We start from the raw sequence: 20037 nt of genomic DNA on the forward strand, positions 1-20037 counted from the left end.
TTGCCCCCGCAGCCGGGCAGCGAGCGGGGCGGCCGCCGGCGCCGGACCCAACCCGACGGAGGGCCAGCGTGCCCCCCGCCCGACGCCTGCCGGGCCGCGCTCGCCGTCTTTAAAAGCGAGGCGAGGATGCCCTCTCCTGGCCCTGCCGGAGCCTGCCAGAGCCCCCCGGCCCCTCGTGCACAGCCACAGATGCTGAGGAAGGGGCTGCCGGGCGGGGGGACTCCGGCGGGGGCTGGAGCGCTCCCGCGAGGCGGGCAGGTACGGCCCGAAGCCGCCAGCAGGGCACTTTTGCCCCCTCGCTTGCAAACCCCGCTTCTCCTGCGTTTCCCGTTCAGCGGCTGTGCACCGCTCGAGCAGGAAGCCAGCTGCGCGGGGCCGGTTGCCTGCCGTCAGGCCCAGCGGCCTGGCCTGGAAGCTGGGCTCAGCCAGCGGCTGTCGGGCCGGGACGCCGGCAGGACGAGCGCCTTTCAGATGTCACCTCCCGCTGGCTCTGCGCTGGGCCGGGAGGAGGACGGGGGCAACGCAGGGCCAGGGCAGCCGGGCGCCTTGGCCCGTGCGACCCTGCAAGGCGCCGAGCTCCGCTGCAGGTAAAGTGGTAGAAGAAACATTAAACCCAGGAAAGGCTTGGCCGATTGCGGTAACGTCGAGCGCCAACAGCGTGATCAGCGCTCCCGGGGCCTGTCCCAGCAGAGCAGCCTGCGACGGACGCAGCTCGGGCTGCCGGCGGGGCGAGCGCAGCCCCGCTTTCTGGCTGCGTGCTGGGACCGCTCAGCTGGGCTTTCTCCTGGGACAGGGCAGAGCAAGGAAGGAGCAACCTGACTGCCAGCCTGCCAAGCAAAGCGGAAAATAGGAAGGCCGCTGAGAGGTAGGCGTGCACGCTGTGCTGGACCCGTGTTTCAGCAGACTAATGCAGTTAAATGCCGTTCCCAGGAAGAGCTGAGCCACCGAGGAGTTTCCGGCAGGGCTGATAAAGCCCTACTCAGGGCAAAAACTCGTTTGGTGTCAGCACGCTTATCTACACGACCTGACACGCTGAAGAGCTGAACGCCTGCAGTTCGCATCCCTCCAGCAGTGGCAACATGTGAAGAGACATGTCTCCCGGCCACTAATCACAGCCACCGAATCAGGCGTAGTTGCAGCATCCGAGGCCAAGCCCAAGCGATGGGCGACAGCCAGGCGTGGGGCGTTCAAGGGACGGAGCCGCGCGCACGGAGGCCGACTAGCCCCGTCTCTACAAACATCACGCAGGCTTACCTCTGAAAAGGGGAGCGACTTGTCTCCCTAGTTTTGCTCTGGAGGTTACTGCAATGCCCCGCGGTGGAGAACCTGGAGAAAAGCTTTTCTCCTCGGGGAGCCACGCGCGGGCACGAACCCAGGGCACCGCTGTCCCCGGACTGCATCCAAGGCACCAGCCTCATCCCACCCCCCGGACCGGAGAGGTTCTTCGCTCTGGGTTGGGCTGTGGCTTAAGTGTGATTTGGTTTTTCACAGCTGGTTTGTTATCTCCACGTGTAGAGGGGTCCCGGCAGCGGGGAAGCGCCCGGCCGAGGACACGGAGGACACCAGCGCCCCTCCTCGCGCCGCCCGCGCCCGAGGGCGCCTCCTGACCAGTCGCTCTCCCTTCGCTGAGCAGCTTTTAAAATCAAAAGCCCTCTGCGCTGGCGAAGCGTGGGCCGAGGCGGACACCGCTCGTCACGGCGCAGCCCTGACCCGCGCTGAGGTCGCCAGGGCTCCTTTTCCGCCAAACGTATCGCAGCAAAATCGACCTGTTCACGTGCAGAATCCAAGGTTGCTCTTTCCGTCCCCCAAGACACAGGAAAGATCCTGAACGTCTTTCCGGTGCAATTCTTCCCTCTGCTACCCTCGCCCCTCTGTGTGAGCCCCTCTGCGGCCAGACCAGAGGCCGAGCCCGCCGCCGGCTCGGGCTGGCGCCGCCTCGGCAGAGCGGTGTTCGTGCTTCCTCCCGCCTCGGGTAGCACATCGCCCCGACCCGCACCGAGATGCTCCTGCTTAAGCTGGGTGCGCAAACAACCGCCGAGGAGCAGGACGCGCCGGCGAGCGCGGCGGGAGCCATCAGCTGCCAGCCACTTACGTGCCTAATTGGTGCTGCCTGCTGCCGCTTGCTCAGGTTTTGATTGATGTAAAGACGCGGCACAAACACTTAAGCCAAGGACACCCAACGAGAAAGCAAAACATTTTAAAACAAAAAGCAGCACTTACTCGTGGAGGATGTAATTAGCCTTATTTGTCTTTAGGGCCTTTTACTTTAGCGAGGCACAGCACCGGGGAAAACAAGCCCACACGCTAAATGCTCTGGAAACGGCAAATCGACCGCCCTCGCGTCACATGAACCAGATGGGAGCTGCGGAGCGGGCTCCTCGGGCCTCCCTCCCTCGCTGGCACGGCCGCGGCTACGCTGCCTGCCTCGTCTCACGCCGCGTCACGCAGACCCCGGCCCAGCCGCAGACCCCAGCCCGGACCCCAGCGCTGCTCTGCCCCACGCACACACACGCTGCCAGCAACGTGACCCCCGTGCCCAAGCGGCGCCTTGCAGCGCTTTTCAATCTAACAAATGTATTATTGCTAACATGCATTGCTTGCTTTTCTCAATCGCCTAAGGCCTGCTGTTGAATTTAAGAACTTGCTACGTAGCAGTTTGCTCGAGCACAGACCCTTTCAAGCGGTGCTTGCTCTTGTGGTTTGCATTCTTTATCAGAGAACTGGCTCCGGCGATGAGGAAAACCTCCTTTACCACATGCAAAACTCAATTTGAAATCATTTACAAGCAAGGGAACTTTTAAAAATGTATGCACTAATTCAAACCGCTTTTGGGAGGTCAGCCAAGCCTCACACGTGACAGTGCCACAGACTGAATGCTCCTGTGACATATACTGTGCTATACCCGCAGGGGAGCGTTAGGGCCACACCAAAGTCATTGGCAAGCGGTCACACCTGATCTGCTGCTGACAAGCAGGTAATCATTGAAGCAATCTGCAGCAGAGAGAGGCAAAGAGAGCTGATGCAATCTAGCCCACTTCACCCGGCGAGCTGGCAAAGCCGGGAGCAAACCCCAACAACGCTCCCAACATGCAGCACTGGGGCCCGTGGGGCCCCATCGCCTTCTGCATCCGACCCTCCTTCTCCCGCGCTCGCTCCAGACATGAGCGCAGCAATTTCTTTACACCATCTTGTGGCAGAAATCGTGAATTACAGCTGAGGACATTTTGTAAAAATGAAATGCTTTCTCCCATTTCATATTGCAAGAAAGATGGCAGTTCAAGAAGGCATCAAATTTTTTCACGAGGTGTGAGGGGACAGAATAGGCTTTGCTCGAACAACAAGTCTCGAAAAGAGGATTTGATTGATTTTTAGGCTGAGTGTCCAGCTTTTTCTGAAAAGAAAAATCAGAATACGAAGCCTTGAATATGAGAGCAAAATTTTAGATTGCAAAATTTGAAATCTGCACAGTAAGTCTATGCAAATATTACTCTTCCTCTGAAGTCTGCAGGCCACCCAGTGATAGCTTGCACCCTGATAACCACCAGCTTACCGTGCAGGAATTGCAGATGTGATGTGGATTTCTTTCCCAGATAAAACAGGATACAGAGCACCAACCTGTCTGCAAAATCTGATCTCCTGCATTGCAAGATCTCACGGATCTGCATGGTGCAGGAGTTGGGGAATGGGGAAGAAGAAGCATTTGCAAAGATAGATTTATAGCACTTTGCCCATGAGGGCCTTCTCAAGTGACAAAGAATAGGGGGCAAACATGCAGAAAACTGCTTGAAATAAAACTGTTTCAAAACCAGATCCCTACATTTAGGAGCCTATATTAACATGTAAACACCTCAATTCGTACCCTGCCACTTTCAAGGGCTGTATATCCAAGCAGCTTTCAGGACAGACAAGACGAGCTACTGAAAGCTCATACCCTACAGAGGCTGCTTGTCTAGGCAGCAAGTGGAGAGGCTCTGGTGGGTGCTCACTGAGGTCAGGCAAGGCCAGCCTGTGGAAGGCCCTCGGCAAAGAAGGACCTTCTCCCATCTCACCACCGCCCTGCAACGCCTGTTGCCAGATCTGGAGTTCATCCTCTAATTTGTCAGCAAGCTTCAGGACTCCTGCACGCAGCCTCTCTTCAGTTAATGTCCTCCCTGCTTTTACACACAGCAGCAATTTGCTCGTGCACTTCAATACAAGCTCAGAAGAAGATAATTGAACTGCTGTTTGGAAGACCTGGCCCTTGGGAAACCCTCGATGGGTTTAGGCATCATCCAGGAAGCCTTGGCACAGAGGTCTTCCCAAAAACGCTCTTTAAGAGCGGGAAAATGTCAGACATGAAACATGGCAATTCCAATGAGGGGAGAGAGCAGAAGCTGAGCTGCAGAAACAGAACAGATCATCAGTTGAAAGATGCCAGTCCAGAGCAGCTCCCCTTCTTCCCAGAGTCATGATCCCCAGATTACTTACCAGAGAACGCCAGGTTTCCCAAGTAGGAAGCTGCTTGGGATGTATGTACTTGATATAAGCAAGGGATCTGCTTGAAGGAACCTCAGCGTCTCCTGTCCAGACTACAGAGAAAGAGGGAAGATCATTTTTATGTTGTCTCGATCTCCCTCGTTTCTTACAAGGAGTCATTCCCTGATTCCACAATCAGCTGCTGCTCACTCCTAGACCTGAAGTTTGTGAAGAAGTTCAAGCCTAGTCTTCTACCCTCCTCCACAGTCAGAGTTTGTTTCCTCATCTCCTCCTAAAACTGCAGAGAGAGTGAGAAAGTACAACTAGAAAATTCACATCTTGGTTGGCCACCAAGGCTGGCAGTATCAACTGCAGAAGGTCCCTTGACAAGGGGAAACTCAACTCTTGCATTATGTAGGAAAAGATGGTTTTCTTTTTCTCTTGAAACCTGCTGGGAGCCCCAGTTCACCTTGCCATGACATTCTGACTGCACAACCAGCATGAAACTGGAATCTTTTCGAGCTTTTCAGCAAGCCAAGCCAGCTCACCTTAGAAGCCTCAGCACCCAGATCTCAAGTCGGCATTGCAGGCCCTTTCCCAGGCACCAAACCTCCAAATGAAACTTCTACTGCACAAGCCCTACCTATTTCCAGCCCTGCTTGTATGAACAGACAACGTCCTTCCAGGTGTGCCTCTTTCCCCAAGAGAAGATTCAGCCCTTTGTCTGCCACTCTCCTGCATAGCTCAGATATACTCCTCCACCCCTCCCCTCAAACCCTACCAAGCTCAGAAGATCTAGATACAGAGGTTTTGCTTATTTCTAGACTTTTGATGAAAGAGGTGAAATTCTTCGTTTCCATGTTACTGAGCCTTTGAAAGTATTTCATTGCTTGGAGAATTTATTTGGCCACAGTTGTGCCTATGAGAGGCAGGAAGGACTAGGACAAACTGAAGGGAGAGGTGAAACTGAATCACCAGCAATAGAGCGGAATCGTGGTCAGCATCTTACAGGTGTCTGAGGGGCATAGTCACATGCACAGCCCAAACAAAATAACTGCACGGGTGCAACTAAAGGCTCCGGAAAGACATAGCTCACCAGAAACTCTGGAGACTGAAGGATGGACCCCAAGATCTGTGAGATTACTGATGAACTCAAGTTTATACTGGCTGTTCCTTTAATGCTTCCTGGAGTAAAACAGTTTAAAGGCTGAGTACCAGGGCAGAAGTAGCCTTCCCAAGTCTCTTCAAAGTGCAAATTTGCTACTACCCAACTACAGCAGCAAAGTCTGTTGGCCAAATCTTTTCTGTGCTTTTGGATGGCAACAATCATCTTGTTTGAAAGATTTCAGTATTGGGACAGAATTTGAACACGAGGCCTCATTTCCCAAGGAGTAACTGCTTTTAAAGGCAACCCCCCCCCACCCCAACACATACTTGCTGTGGGGCAGCATTCCCCTTCGTGACATGAGATTGCTGCCAGGCAGCAGGAAGACTGAAGCTGGAGAGGGACCGTAACACTCAAACGCTGCATCTACATTCATGCTTAACGTGGATCAAGTCTAATGCTTTCAGTGACAGATCCTGCAAAGAGCAAGGACCAGATTCTGACCCACAGACCCTTTCGTGACCTGGCTGCGACGTGTGGACCCTACCAGAGTGCTGCAAGTGGAGCTGTGACATGCACAAACCTGGTTCATGGGGCTGACTACAGGGAGAAGCCAAGCAAGCAGGCAAATTGTCAGAAGCAGAAAAACGGCAGCGCCTCCCCCACCTACATCAGAGCTTCAGAAGGTTGGACTTTCTTCTGCTGCCAAAGGAGCTGGGGAGCAGGTGGCTGCTATGGCCAAAGGAGGGCCAGCAGCAGTCCCATCAGCAGTTCCAAAAAAAGCACCATCTCCGCTCTCTCCAGTGTCTTCCCCAGCTTTCCATTACAGCTCTGCTTGGTCTTCCCGTGACAAGAACTGTCCATCCCTGTCAAGGCTCTGCTCTGGCCTCTTTGGGCAGCAAAATTAAATTTTGCCTATGCTCTTAGAAGCCCTGACTCAACCCTTGCATTACACCCTTGTAACTGGTGGGGAGATCCTGAGGTGCTCATAAATAGCCTTGCCTCACACACCATGAATCTTTGGCCTCTAGCACGATGCATAGTAGAAGATCAGATAAATCTGAACTTGGTATTTCTTCTCTGTCAGTTATAGGTCCCACTGAGCAAAGAAGCTGGACACAGCCAACGCCCCTCTGGTCCTAGCATTGACTATGAGAACCACAAGGCAGTTTTAAGAATGCTGTTGGTGTTCCTCATCTTCCCTCTTGAAATATTGATCACTTCTCATGCCACGTGGAATACTGCAATTTAAATGCATTGTCCTGGTAAGAACACGCAAAATAACCCAATCCGAAAAATGCAGTATTTGGCCTTCTAGCCTTGTTTAAAGTTCAAGGGGACCTTTTCCCTCTAGGCTTACTTCGGAAAAGCTTCCCTTTCTTCTCTGGTAACACAGGTGGTGCCCACTGCGGGAAATCTCCGATGCCTTGGAGAACCTGGACTCTATAAAACAGATCAAAAGAGAGTGTTTGAACAGGACGGCAACAAAGATCACTCACCGTACTCACCGGTATCTATACTAGAAGACAACGCTGCCTCTCACCTACCTACCGGATCCTATTGTTTTTGTGTACTTTCTCTTTCCTTCCCCTCTCTCCCACCCTCCTTGCCTTCTCTCATCAGTAGCACAGGCAGAACTTCCTACTCATGGTCACTCTATACCTTTTATTTTATTTTACAATGGTTCAGTGCTTTATTCTTAATCTCCACTGGATGAGGAAATGATTTCGAAACTGTCTCCAACTACAAGCCCATCTAGGTTACCATGTGACTCATAGTTCACAAACTATCTGGCAGCAAAAACTTACAAGGCAGTTCAGAGAGCAGCACCCACAAATGGCTTTTATACATAGGCCTATTTTGACACCCCCCCTGCAATGTAGCATTCAGTGTTGCAGCCCTGTTCACTCCGAAGCAGGACTTGAACCCAGTGGGATTTTTCCAAAACCTGCATCAACCATACTGAAGAACAAGAAATAAAGGATATTAGAACAATCTATATATTTAACTGTTTTAGAACTCTCTTACTATATGATCAGTGTTTACACATTGATGTTATTAAGAAAGCCGTATTTTTTTTTTAAATCATTTTCTTGCTGTTGCAGAAAGGAAACTCATAGCCAACCAAACCAAGGCTGAACCAAACTAGTTCCTCGTACATATCTTTCTATTTTTGTCCCTGGCTTCCTAGCCCTTGCCTTATTCCCCTGTGACTTCTTATCTTTGAGACTGGATGGATTTTTCCTACTCCTATGAGACACAGAGAGTCAAACACAATAATAAGCTGCCATTAGTACTGTAACCAAAACAGTGAAACCTGCTGCAAAAATTGAAACAAAGTCTTCTCCTTCCCAACAAAGTAAATAAATAGTTCTCATCTGCTTGAATTCATTTTTTCCAAGATAATTAGCGAGCAAAGCGATCAGGGAAAGTGGTTAGAACTACAGAAGAAATTATAAAGGAATTCAGCAGAATTTTGAATTATCAAGTTCATCCCCCTGGGAAAAAAAACATTAAAAACAATAACCTATTTAATTTCTATTTAATTGTAATTCAGGATTTCATCTAAAGGTTACAGGTAGCTGGCAGATGGGATGGGTGGGGGGGGGGGAAGAGAAAGGGTTTCTCATCAACAGTCGGTAGCCCCATAGCTATTTCAAGGCAAGCCATCTCTACTAATAATAATGTTTATTGAAAGCAAAGCAATCTTCCAGCTTATTGTGTTTTATAACATTTTAATAACCCTGAAATCATGACTGCACTGGGACCACTTTTTCATCAGAGAAAATGTACAAGCAACTTGTTTCCAATGCATCTGACAGTAAAAAACAAACACTGGGGGCACACACAGGACAAAGTGTCATAGTCATGTCTAATGAAACCCTTTCATCAGAGAGAAGAAAACGGTGGGAGAGCAAGTTAATTTTAAATGGTCAACTTTACCGTCTCTGCACAGGCTGGATTGGCCATTAGAGTGTGTAGTCTGGCAACTTGCAGCAAGCAATAGTTAACCTGAGAGAATGGGTGTATTCGCCGGAGGAAGACACCTAGACCCCACTACAACATGGGGATTTCAGCCGTCCGTCCTCCCTCAGGAAAGCTACAGTGTGGGTGCGCGTTGGAGATGTCTCTCCCAAATCCCAAGAGCATGAGTGTATTACTGGAAGAGACCCCTTCTGAGCAAGGGGGGACGTGAGAGGACAAAAGTTTGGCTGCTCCCGGAGACGTTAAGGTTTCACGGGTACGTTCCTGCCTCTGAAGCGACGCAAGGACCAGGGTAAAACAGTCCGAGACACCTGCAGGGAGCTAAAGTTGTCCTGTGCGCTCCGACAACGGGCCCGTGGTCGCCTTCGAATTTCCGCTAAAGGAAACGTAACGAATCGCAAACATTACCGCGCGTTCACGGAGCTGGCGTTTACCTCGGGTTGGCGCGGGGAAGGCAGGGGTAAGGTAGGCATCCGTACAGTTTACATACAGAGTTCATTGGATCTCAATATCCCGTTTTTCACAACTGCCCTTCCCTGAAACTGGCTACGCGGGATTTTTGAAGAGATTGTACATTCAGCATCAATACAGTGATACAATTAGTACACCTGTCATTTTTTACAACATGTGAACTCTAACAGACATTTAGCAGCAGTTCATATACAAGGTTTTGAGATGATCCTTACAGGTCACCACGGCAATCTTTGATCTGGTATACCATAGGTATGCTCCACACTATAGCTGCCCATAACCCAAATCGTAACGGGGTTTCAATTCAATTTCCAGACTCTTCCAACTCCAATAATTCTTAACATATACAGATATCCATATACATTTTTTTAATTAAAATGCTCCTTCACATACACAATCATATATTGAATTAGCAAGAACAATAATATATTTTTGGAGCAGAAGCAGCGAAACAATCTGCTCTGCCAGTGCCACCCACAAACTAGACAAGTAACTAAGGAGGAGTTTTGACAGTTTCAGACCGCTTAGAAGAGAGAACTTCTCTTGGCCTAGAAGATAGGGGAGCCATGCAGTGAAAGTGCTATGGAAGATACAGTAAATGCAATATACATAAAAAACCACAAATTCTTAAAAATGTTTTCTTGTAAAGATTCTTTAGACATAAGGATAATCCTTAGCATTAGGAGCTATCTTTACAATTTAAGAAATACTTGCTATCACTAAAGCAGAAAAGAGTATGACACAGAAAATAAAATCGATGCAAACACTAAAAGATCAATTTTGGCCAAAAGCTGTATTTCTTTTAATTCACCAGGGCGGATACTAAATTTTGAGAGTATATCTGATTTAACAAAAGCCACCTCTGCCAACCTCATGGAAGACAAAAGTTCTCATTAGCTAAAACATCAGACTCTGCAATAGACTTCGGACGTCTCCTTAAAAAAAAAAAAAAAAAAATCCCAGACACTGAAACGGAAAGCCTTCATTGTTCAAACAACAAACCCAAGCAAACCCCAAGGAAGGAAAAGAAGAAAGAAGGCAATCTCTCTTTCAAGAATTTCAATACAAATACATGAAACAGAGAGGGAAAAAAAAAAAAAAGAGGGAGAGGGAGAGGGAGGGAAGGGAGAGGGAAGCAGTTCACAGTAAAAAACAATTATTTTAATACTATTTAGGTGTGCAATTTTGGGGTGGTAGTCAGACACTCAGTAAATTAGCAGACTAGGTTTCAGATTGGACATTTTAGCTATAGATGTTACCCCAAAGTCTAGACTTGATTATTTGCAACTATATTGTACATGCCAGCAAACCACAAACTCTCCGGAATTTTTGTTTTTTTTTTTTCCTTTTTTCCCCTCCTTAGGTTTCATCTTATTAGAGTTTAATAAGCCAACGATCCCGGGGACAGAAATGATATGCCAATACCAGAAAGCTGGGCTGAAGTCACACTGCTAGGAGAGCTGGTCAGTGCTGTGAACTGCTTCCTTATTAATCCTGTTCTTGACAGTAGGTTTTTTTTCCTTCTCAAATGAAGTGGAATGAGTCACGCTGCACTAACTGTTAACCACTGAAAACCTGGGACCAGAGCTGGTATAAATCGCATACTTTCAGTATATGTCACCATAATGCCACTAAGAGATAAAGAACTGGTTTTATGGAGGTGAGAGGAAAAAGACTAAGTGCAAGTTCATCTTTAGACAAGATGGAGCAAGTCTGGGTCCCTCCGCGGATTATTCTGCGCCTCACCCCTACACCTAACGTTAGCTATTGTAACTCTCTCTCCCGACTTCAAAATCTGAAAGGCCAAACATCTAAATATTTTTGTGTTTCTATCCTATTTTATTTATGGGCCATTTGCCCACCTCATAACATTTAGTCTAACTGGCAGTTTAGATCCAGAGACATCTAGGTCCGGAAAACGGGAGGCGATACTGGGTGACTGCACGGCAGAGCTAGAGAGGAACCCACCGCCTTCAGCCTCCAGTCACTCCACATTCAAAGTGTTAACAATTCGTCTACCATATTGCTAGAGAAAGACATGAATAAATGAGGAAAAACATTGTTTCAACAAAAAATGATTACTGCTTTTTATGCATCACTCTTTTGGGTGTGATATGCAAAGCATTAATGGTACAAGCTTATGAGAATGCAATCATCACCGAGCACATATTCAAAACGCGTGACTACACTTACAGGAGTGATTTGCCTGGCTGTACGCTAAATTCTCATTAATATTAAAAGAGTTAAATTTTCTCCATGACATATCTTATCAGATTTAACAAACATTTTTAGTATCCTCTGTATAAAAGAAAAATACACATTATTTGAACAGCCAAGAAAAAACTGCAATTTATTAAGTTTCAAAGAATCTTCGTACTCTTGAAAGCAACTTCCGGTGCATGTTCTTTTAACAATCACATTCTATGAGGAGAAATAACATTAAAAGCCACATTTTTTTTTTTAATCTCAGAGTTACAGACATGTTTAATCCAAAAGGAAAGGCAAAAAAAAAAAAAAAAAAAACAACCCACCCTAAAACCCAACCCCCCAAAACCCTTAACAGAAATTTCAATGCTCATCCCCAATTTTAAAATATCAGGAGTTTTTCTACAACTCAATGCTAAACTTCAGCATGGAAAATTTTATGTAAACACGCACATACACACATACATATTTTATATAAGAGTGTGTGTGTGTATATATATATATATAAAATATATATGTAGGAGGCGTGTAATGGCAATGAGATGCAATTACTCTGAGGAAAGGTTATTCAGCTAAATACACTACTAAAACTTGAGAAAAAAAAACAAGTCTTGAACCCAGTTTGTGCATAGTTCATGATCCTCTATAAAACCAGCTTTTGTTAATTTGCAATCTTGCAGGACCCTTTAAATCTGATAAAACCATTAAAAAGCTAATCTTCCAAAAAAAAAAAAAAATGTAATGCACAAGTTTCCTGATCCAAGCAGGCAGGGAGCACAATGTTCATATAATTTTTTAAAACATACTTGAAGTGTATGTTATTTCATTGTCTTTCTTCCTTTCAAAACAATCAAAACATTGATCTTTTTTTTTTTTTTAAACATAAAGCAACTTTTTAATATATAAAGCACTCTTCAAACATCTATTTCTTTTGAGTCCATTATTTGGTAAATATGTAACTGCTACACATTAGATTAGGTATTTTCTTCTTTCTTACTGTCTTTTTTTATTTTATTTTGTTTTTTAATAATATCTTCAGTGCTAGGAGTTGGGTTTTAAAAATACATGAAATGGTGTGGAGTTGCTCCTCGGGAAACCCGGCTTTCCTGAGACATCTTCCACCATGTGCAAGATAGTGATCACAAAGTTTTCGCCACTTTGACGAAGAGGAGGAAAACAACAACAAAAATAGTACACAGCAATGGCCAAAGAAAAGAATAATACAACAACACTGTTCAATCCCAGAGCTCTGAAGTAGCATATCTTCATTCTGAAAATAGTTTTCTTTACGATGGAAGTCTTTTTTTTTTTTTCTTTTTTTTCTTTTTTTAATTCCTTTTTTATTTTAAAGTTTGAAGGAGAAAAAAAGGTCTGTAAACAGGTGGGAGCCAAAACTCCTGGCTCCTCCAAAAGCAGTCAAAACCTATGTCCAAGTGCTTGTTTCTGTTCCTGCTTGCAAGGGAACTATCCACTCTTTACAATTATCTATGGCCACAGTTCAACAAGAGTATTTTTTTTAAACTTTATATTCCGAATGGAAAAAAATGGTGCAATACTCCGGTAATAATCTTCTTGCATTAGTCCACAATAAAAAGCCGCTAAAGGTAGATATACATATTATTCTCCAGAGATACACACTGTAATTTTTAAAATGCGATAAGAGTCCTTGAGTAAACATTTACACGTGAATTGTCGCCAGCCCCTTCTATCAGTTTGTTTGTTTGTTTGTTTGTTTTCCTTTTTCTTTTTTCTTTTTAACGTTACAGGATTAGCTACAAGAAGGGCTGCGGACACTCAGTGCAAAGTTAGAAGCTAATAACAATTAAACATTTGACCAATGAGCAAATAAAAAGCATATACTGAATAAAAGGAAAAAATTCACACTTTTAGTTAAATCACACATGGGCGCGCGCACACGCACACAAACACACGCACACACACACACACACGTCTGTTCCAACAAAAACATATAGTCTGAACTTTAAAAAAAATTCTTAGAGCCTGTTTTTTTGTGTACTGATGCCAACCTGGAAGTGTAATAATTAGACTTAGAAAGTGTTCACATTTTGTTATTGGCCTGCTGGATTCAAGTATTTGCATGTTTTGATATGTTTTTTTTTGTTGTTTTTTTGTTTTTGTTTTTTTTTTTACTTTTTAGATTTTTGGGATTAAAAAAAAAGTCATGGAAAAAGTAATGAAACGAGGGTAATGTGCATAGGCAGATCCATGGGAGTAGTGGACACAGCGATACCCCGACCCCCCCCCCCCGACCCCCCGCTCAACCTGTACAGTCAACAGTTCCCATTCGGATTCGTTCCTCTTCTGTACCAGCGGTAAATCTCACACTTCACCCTTTCTGATTACTGGGTCCGCCTCTGGTAATGTGCATAATAGTCACAGGCTCATTTTAAATAGGCTTGCTTTTCCCCTTTCCCTCCCCCCGCGTCGATAAAATAACCCTTTCCAGCCCAAATTCTGAAAAGTGCCCTTCATGATAGACCTATTCTAAGCAGCTTTTACACGTTGTTTGTAAAATCTCCGTACAAACATAAAAAGACAACAGAAAACAAAAAAAGCCATGGGGGAGGGGGGAAAAAAATAAAAAATAAAACCTGTCGTTAGCACGTGACACTGACCAAAAGTAGCCCATACTGTTTCCTTAACAGTTCACAAGGGCTTCTGCAGTTTCATCCTCGATACTGGACAGAGGTACTAAAACAAGGGCTGCCAGTCTGATCTGTTAAAGCTGGATCCTTCGCCGAGCCCGGGACTGGAAAGGGTTACAAGTTTCGTTTCGCTTCGTTTTTCCTTTAGTGCTGATGATTGTTACTTCCGTGGTGTCGCGCTCCTCTCCTAGATGGACTCCCCGCTGAGCAGATCCCCCGGAAGAAGAGTATTCAAAGGTGTGGGGCTGCCGATGACCCTGCCGTCGTCGGCGCTGGGGGGGCCCCAGAGGCTGCTCGAGTACTGGGGCACGCCGCCCCACAGCAGGTCGCTGCTGCCCTTGCCGCCCAGGCAGGGTGCCGTCCAGTGGCCGGCGTCGCCGCGCACCAGCCCGTGGGAGCCGCCGGCGGCGCCCAGGCGCGTCTGCCCGCTGCCGCCGCTGGACTGCCAGCTCGAGGTGGGCGGCAGCGGCTGCCCCTGCGCCAAGAAGCGGTTCACCTCCTCTTCGCCGGCAAACTCGGCCAGGATGGTAGTGTTTCCCAGGACGCACCTAGGGAGCGAGACAAAAGCGGAGCGGAAGCAAGCGGATGAGAAGGGGCTGGGCTGTCTTCTCGTCGCACCAGCCCGCGTCCGTGGGCGAAGGCGCCGACGCGCCGGCCGCCCCCTTAGCTAACGGGCGTCGCGGGGGACAGCCCGTACTCCGGGCACAATGCTGCCATCGTGATCAATAACAAACAACGACAAATTTACTGCACTTCCTTTTCAAAAGCCTCAGCGCTTCTCTTCGCCTTAATTTGCCCTCCCCGAATATATTTTAATATTTAAATTCTGCAACGGTGTTTTAAAATCAACTAACTAGAAGAACAAGCTTGTTTCTGTCTAGTACTTTGGAAGATAAAATGCAGACACCCCTCGACTCGGGATGCATAAAGTCGTCATACTCAGTGGTGATTTTCTAGTTACAGCGAAAGGCAGAAATTTAGATTCCAAGTCTACACTCAAGCACCTAACATCATCTCTGCCTTTCGCACTTTTACTTTTGCATACAAAAGTTATTTTTGAAGCTTTTATTATTTCTGAGCACTGGGATCTGTGGTAATTACGGCACTTGGCTTTACTAAAAAATAAAATAAAAAATACAGATCCAGCAATGCATCCTACAATGGAGCGAAGCAAGCTTACAACCACAAGGTGTGCAATTTTTTTTTTTCTTTTTTCCTTTCAAAATATTTTCAGAAGCCCTCTAACCCTTCTTTTTCAAACATAACAAGCCAGTATGCTTTCATACCTTTTAAAATCTTATCCCATCACAAAGAACATTTAACATTAACTTTTCAAGGTATAGTTAAAGTCTTCTGCATTTTCATCCTCTATTGTAATCCTTATTCCCATTTTTTTAAAGATCTACTTGAAACCATCTGGCTGGGTTAGGAACATCTTTCCAATAGCTGTTCTCTGAAAACTGATTCATGCCTCAATGCAACTCACCACTCATCCTGCAAAGTTGAAGGTTTTTTCACCCTTTTTTTATTTTGTGAAACCTCACTTTTCTTTAACGGCATGTTTAAAATTAATTTCTCTGAGTTTGTAGCACAAGGGCAGCTGCATGACTAATGGAATGGGTGCAGAACTGTTCCAAGAATCTAGCTTTAATTTTCTTTCAGTATTTATTTTGCAACCCAAGAACTTCCAAACATGAATGCAAGATAAAGCCACGTGGCACCGTCCGCCATATTCTCTAGTTCAGTCTCACCACTGCATGGCATGGAGTTCTGAATGTATATATTAACAACTACATTTTTGTTGGAATAAACACTTGTTTGTATGCAAGCACCAACGATGTTTGAGGGGGGTCTGGCCCTCACCCCTTGACTGCAGCCTCCTCTTTGGAAGCCATCAACAAAAAATATCCTCTCCTATATCTATGACGTCAGGAATTGATTTCAAACAAATTATGAAGAATACCGAAATTAAAAGCAGTGGCCACTCAAATTTATTACAATCAGACCATAATATACCAACTGTGCTATTCCTTTTCATGTAAAATTAACTTAACTTCCCAGTTTTACTGGCATGGAATGTCTAGATTGCTAAAGAATTCAAGATACTTGCTACAGAAGTCTTAGAGGAGACAGATCTTTACTGAGCACAGTAGCAATGGGAAACACCTATCACCGACTTCTGTAATGATCTCTCATTCAGTAGTGTATGTGTATTCAGTCGGCAATTATTTTGCTCCTCTGTGCAGCTCTCTCCTTAGCTAATTTCCAAATTCAGATTAAACTGCCTAGTGATCAGTTCCGAATTCCAACAAAACAAATGCGTAAGAAAATAGGTTCTGAAATGAAAGCGGCTTCATAGCAAAGGCAAGGCAGAACAGGAACGTACATATGCAGAGACTTTTGGGCCTTGGCTGCTTCTTCCTTGGAACTGTATCGGACCACAGCGTTCCCTTGCGTCAGGTTCAGGTGGAATGTTATCAGAGGGCCATGTTGCAAACACAGTGTCCGCAGGGTGGAACCATCAATCTGGTAAGAGAAGAAGGAAAAATTGTTATTTATATTTTTGTGAATTTACGTGCAATACCTGCTAACCAAACAATTCTAAAAGTAAAGAACGGGTACACATGAAAGAAAAAAAAAAAAAAAGAAGATGGCTTTCTTCTACAACATCATTTTAGTTACAGACTGATCACTCACTGTCTTTACAGAAGTGAGACTTCTCTGTTTTCAAGATTTCTCTACAGTCCAGTGCACAAAATTTCCTAGTTCAGGTGATATTAATTCTATTTATCACTAAAAGTCTATAGATAAGTCAAAGGAAAAACAAATTGTTCATAAATATAACTAAATATTTTTCCTAGATCATTTTGGATGTCTACTTTCGGGCTTACGTTCCTCTTTGTGAATGAATGATATCATGGGGGAGGACTAGAGGATTTGATGGACTTAAGAGCAAAATAAAAACCCACAGGAAACGCAGATTTAAATCTCTGAATCTGCCTTAAGACATCATGCACTTCCAAACTTACACACACACATAATTAGAGTAAAATGAATGACTAATTACATACTCTTAAAGTTCAAATTTGATTCAACCTGTAAAAGCTTTACAGATTACCTGAAGACAGACACTTGTAACAAATGCAGAACAATGTGTTTTCCTTTCAAATAAACTAAACGACCCAAGGCTGATAAGCACTGATAAGCGTTCTTCCCACCATTTCTTAAATACAACAGGCTTCTTTTTATAACTAGCTACGTATAATTGTATGCACCTGGGGTGTGAGGTTTCGAAGAACCAGCCAGCTGCTTGTTCTTCCTGAGCTGTCAGTACTCCACGCAGAACCTACAGAATTGCAAACAAAACATTTTACCCTGATATGGAGAGCAAATTACAACAAGGAAACTTATCTGGCACTGCAACATGGTAGCAAGTGTTAATTGCTACTGTAAACAAATTTAACAAATTTGTTCACCCACATCTTGATTTATTGTCTTCTCTGGAATGAAAGGCTGCTGAATGAAAAGCCACTTCTGTTACGTTTAGAAGATCTGTGGCATTTTTCACGTTCCCACAATAACTGTTAGAAAACAAGTGGATGTAGGTATGTCACTGCCACAAATTGTATCTTGAGGTTACAGGAGAATTAAACTGGAAGAAACGTTTTAAAAGCTATTCCGATGTCCAAGCTCAGACTGCCGCTTGCCATTAAAGATTTTTATAGCACTGCAGCACTCTGCTGTCCTGCCCGTGATGCATTACTGTGTATGACGTTTTCAAAACAAATATTTCTGCACTGACGATGTTCTGATTAAAGATACTAGGATACAGCCAGTGAAACCTGCTTTTCCAACTTCAGCCTGGTGTTTTACAGTGAGAAACTGAACAGGCTTGACGTTTATTAGTGGCATTTGAAAAACCGCAGTACTTCTCTAGTCACGTGGGCGACCACACTCAGGCTCCGGAGAGGATCCTGGCACCAGCAGGATCTGCCCACCAGGTGGGGTTTTGATGAAAAAAGCAGATACAGAAAAAATGGCAAGAACAGGGAAGAACATTCAATTCCCAGCTTACTGAGGGCAGATTATTAAAATAGTCAGCTAGATAAAATAGGTGCAATAGTTATTTTGAAGCAGGTAACACTTTGTAATCAAACATAGTATGCATGTTCACAATTTCCCTAATTTGTAATTAAACACAATAATCACATCTAAAGAAAGAGATTGCATGAAAAAATCAAGACGTTCCCTGAGAGCCTGCAAGGTCCTCAGGTCCTAAATGCTTCAGAAGTGCGTTCCCTGTCAAATTCCATGGGTTGATGCACTCATTTTGAAGCCTTGTAGGCCTTCATAGATCGTACCACAAAAAAACCCAAATGTATCCAAAAGATATTTTTTAAAATTAAGAAAATGGAAAAATATCCTAGTGAAATTATTTGGCAATTCATCGGTAAAATTACTAGTATGATCACCCGACTGATGACACTTTTATTTGCAACCTATCCTAGGTAAAATAAACAGACAAATGTGTGCTTCATCCCCGAAACAGATATACTCTGCTTGTATTGAACCTCAAGTATGGGGTGCCTCGCTACTGGAATACAGAGAATAAAAGAGAGCAATTACAAAATGAAGGCACTGCATAATTATAAAATACAGAAGGCAGAAGTACCAGAGGAGTAAGAGCTGGTCCAACCTAGTGGACTGGCACCCCAAGTAGACGATGGCTTGGTGTTTGTTAAGCCTGGAGGTGGTCTTGTAGGAGCAGTAGTGTTTCTGGGTACCTTCCATAGTTCATGGGATAAAGAGGCTTGTGTGTGAGAGATTGGGCCAGAGGACCACGTAGACTTGATGTCTGACAATTTACCTGCAACAGAAAAAAAAAAAAATACATTTGTGTATTTTTAGTTAGCAGCAAGTGTCAAACTAAATAGGATGGGTAATCTTCAAGCTCCTGCATCAACTGTGTTTTTCCATCTTTGCAGGAGAGAAATGGAATAGCACTCTGTAGTAAATCAGTGACATAAATCCTATTTACATTGAATTTCCTTACACTACTTTTTACATTTGCAAATTATTTAGTATTTAATCCATCTAATAATACCTGCTCCATCTATTATACAGTGCTCATTTTCTATCTCCTACTATTTCTCTTTCTCATAGAAGACGGGACACCAGAAAAAAGATCAGAGAATGGACTTAAGCATTTGAAATCTAATTTCATCAAAATTAAAATGAAATTTCAAAATTCTCTCACAGGTTGAATAGAATTTAACCACTTTTTCACGTAACTCATTTTATCTAACGTAAAGTAACCAGTACATGTGAATGTTCTTCTGATATAGTATTACAATTTTAAAGATTAAATATATATTAAAAAAATTGCTGAATATTGAAAGTGATAGGTACACTTTTTTCAAGTTTTTGCTGAAAAACAGAAGTCTTCAGAAGAGTAGACTACATCCCAATCTGCCAACCTTTGTAAATTTTTACTCTTCAGTTCATTTCTCCAACCAGTATTTTAATTATTTTACTCCCGTTCCTGTCAAATCAGAGCTTTATTGAGACAAACATGAGAATAAAAAGTACAATTTAGCAGAGTTGCACGCAAAATTGATTCAAATTAGGGCTACCGAAACAAAATCCTTTGAAATACTTCACCTTTAGACTTGCACATCCCTGCCTTTCTTCCTTGTAACAACGTATGCTCTGAAAGCAGAGTCCAGTTTCCTTGTCATCGCACATCCCCACCGTCACTAACACCAGCAACACACGTTTGACTGGAAGGGACTGAAATGGTCGCGCTGCAGCACCTTCTGCCCCAGCAGATATTCTGATAGCGTGTTTATGCTCGTTCAATGCTTTTCTGCCAGCTGCAGGGAGGACTTGGTCTGACCAAGTCCAAGACACAAAACTCACTCGTGCAATTTTTTAAAACCCGATTTGAACTGGCAGAGTAAGCTTAAATCAGTGCTTTGCATCAGCTAGCCACAGAGTTTTTGTTAGCGGCTCTAGAGCCTCATTTACCAATCACCAAATCACAGCCTCAGTTATACACACACACACGCACACACACTCAAAAATTGCATCTATTTATATCATCCAAATTCAATGACTTTATATTGAATTACAATAATTTGAGTGAGAAGG

At 44.6% G+C, this 20037-nt stretch overlaps 1 protein-coding gene across 12 annotated transcripts in view; it reads right to left on the reverse strand.

Moving 5' to 3' along the window:
* Positions 1-9361: 9361 nt before the first annotated feature.
* Positions 9362-20037, reverse strand: part of TNRC6C (trinucleotide repeat containing adaptor 6C) — a 357433-nt gene continuing 346757 nt past the window's right edge. For all 12 annotated transcript variants that reach the window (XM_068914208.1, XM_068914209.1, XM_068914215.1 and 9 more), the window contains 4 exons: positions 18560-18754; positions 17163-17233; positions 16274-16413; positions 9362-14435 (listed from right to left, as the gene is read on the reverse strand). In XM_068914208.1, coding sequence (XP_068770309.1) covers positions 14075-14435; positions 16274-16413; positions 17163-17233; positions 18560-18754 — 767 coding nt within the window. In that variant the 3' untranslated portion in view covers positions 9362-14074. The remainder of the gene's footprint in view (positions 14436-16273; positions 16414-17162; positions 17234-18559; positions 18755-20037) is intronic.

Source organism: Struthio camelus, chromosome 19, assembly GCF_040807025.1.
Source record: "Struthio camelus isolate bStrCam1 chromosome 19, bStrCam1.hap1, whole genome shotgun sequence".
In the NCBI taxonomy this organism is placed as follows: domain Eukaryota; kingdom Metazoa; phylum Chordata; class Aves; order Struthioniformes; family Struthionidae; genus Struthio; species Struthio camelus.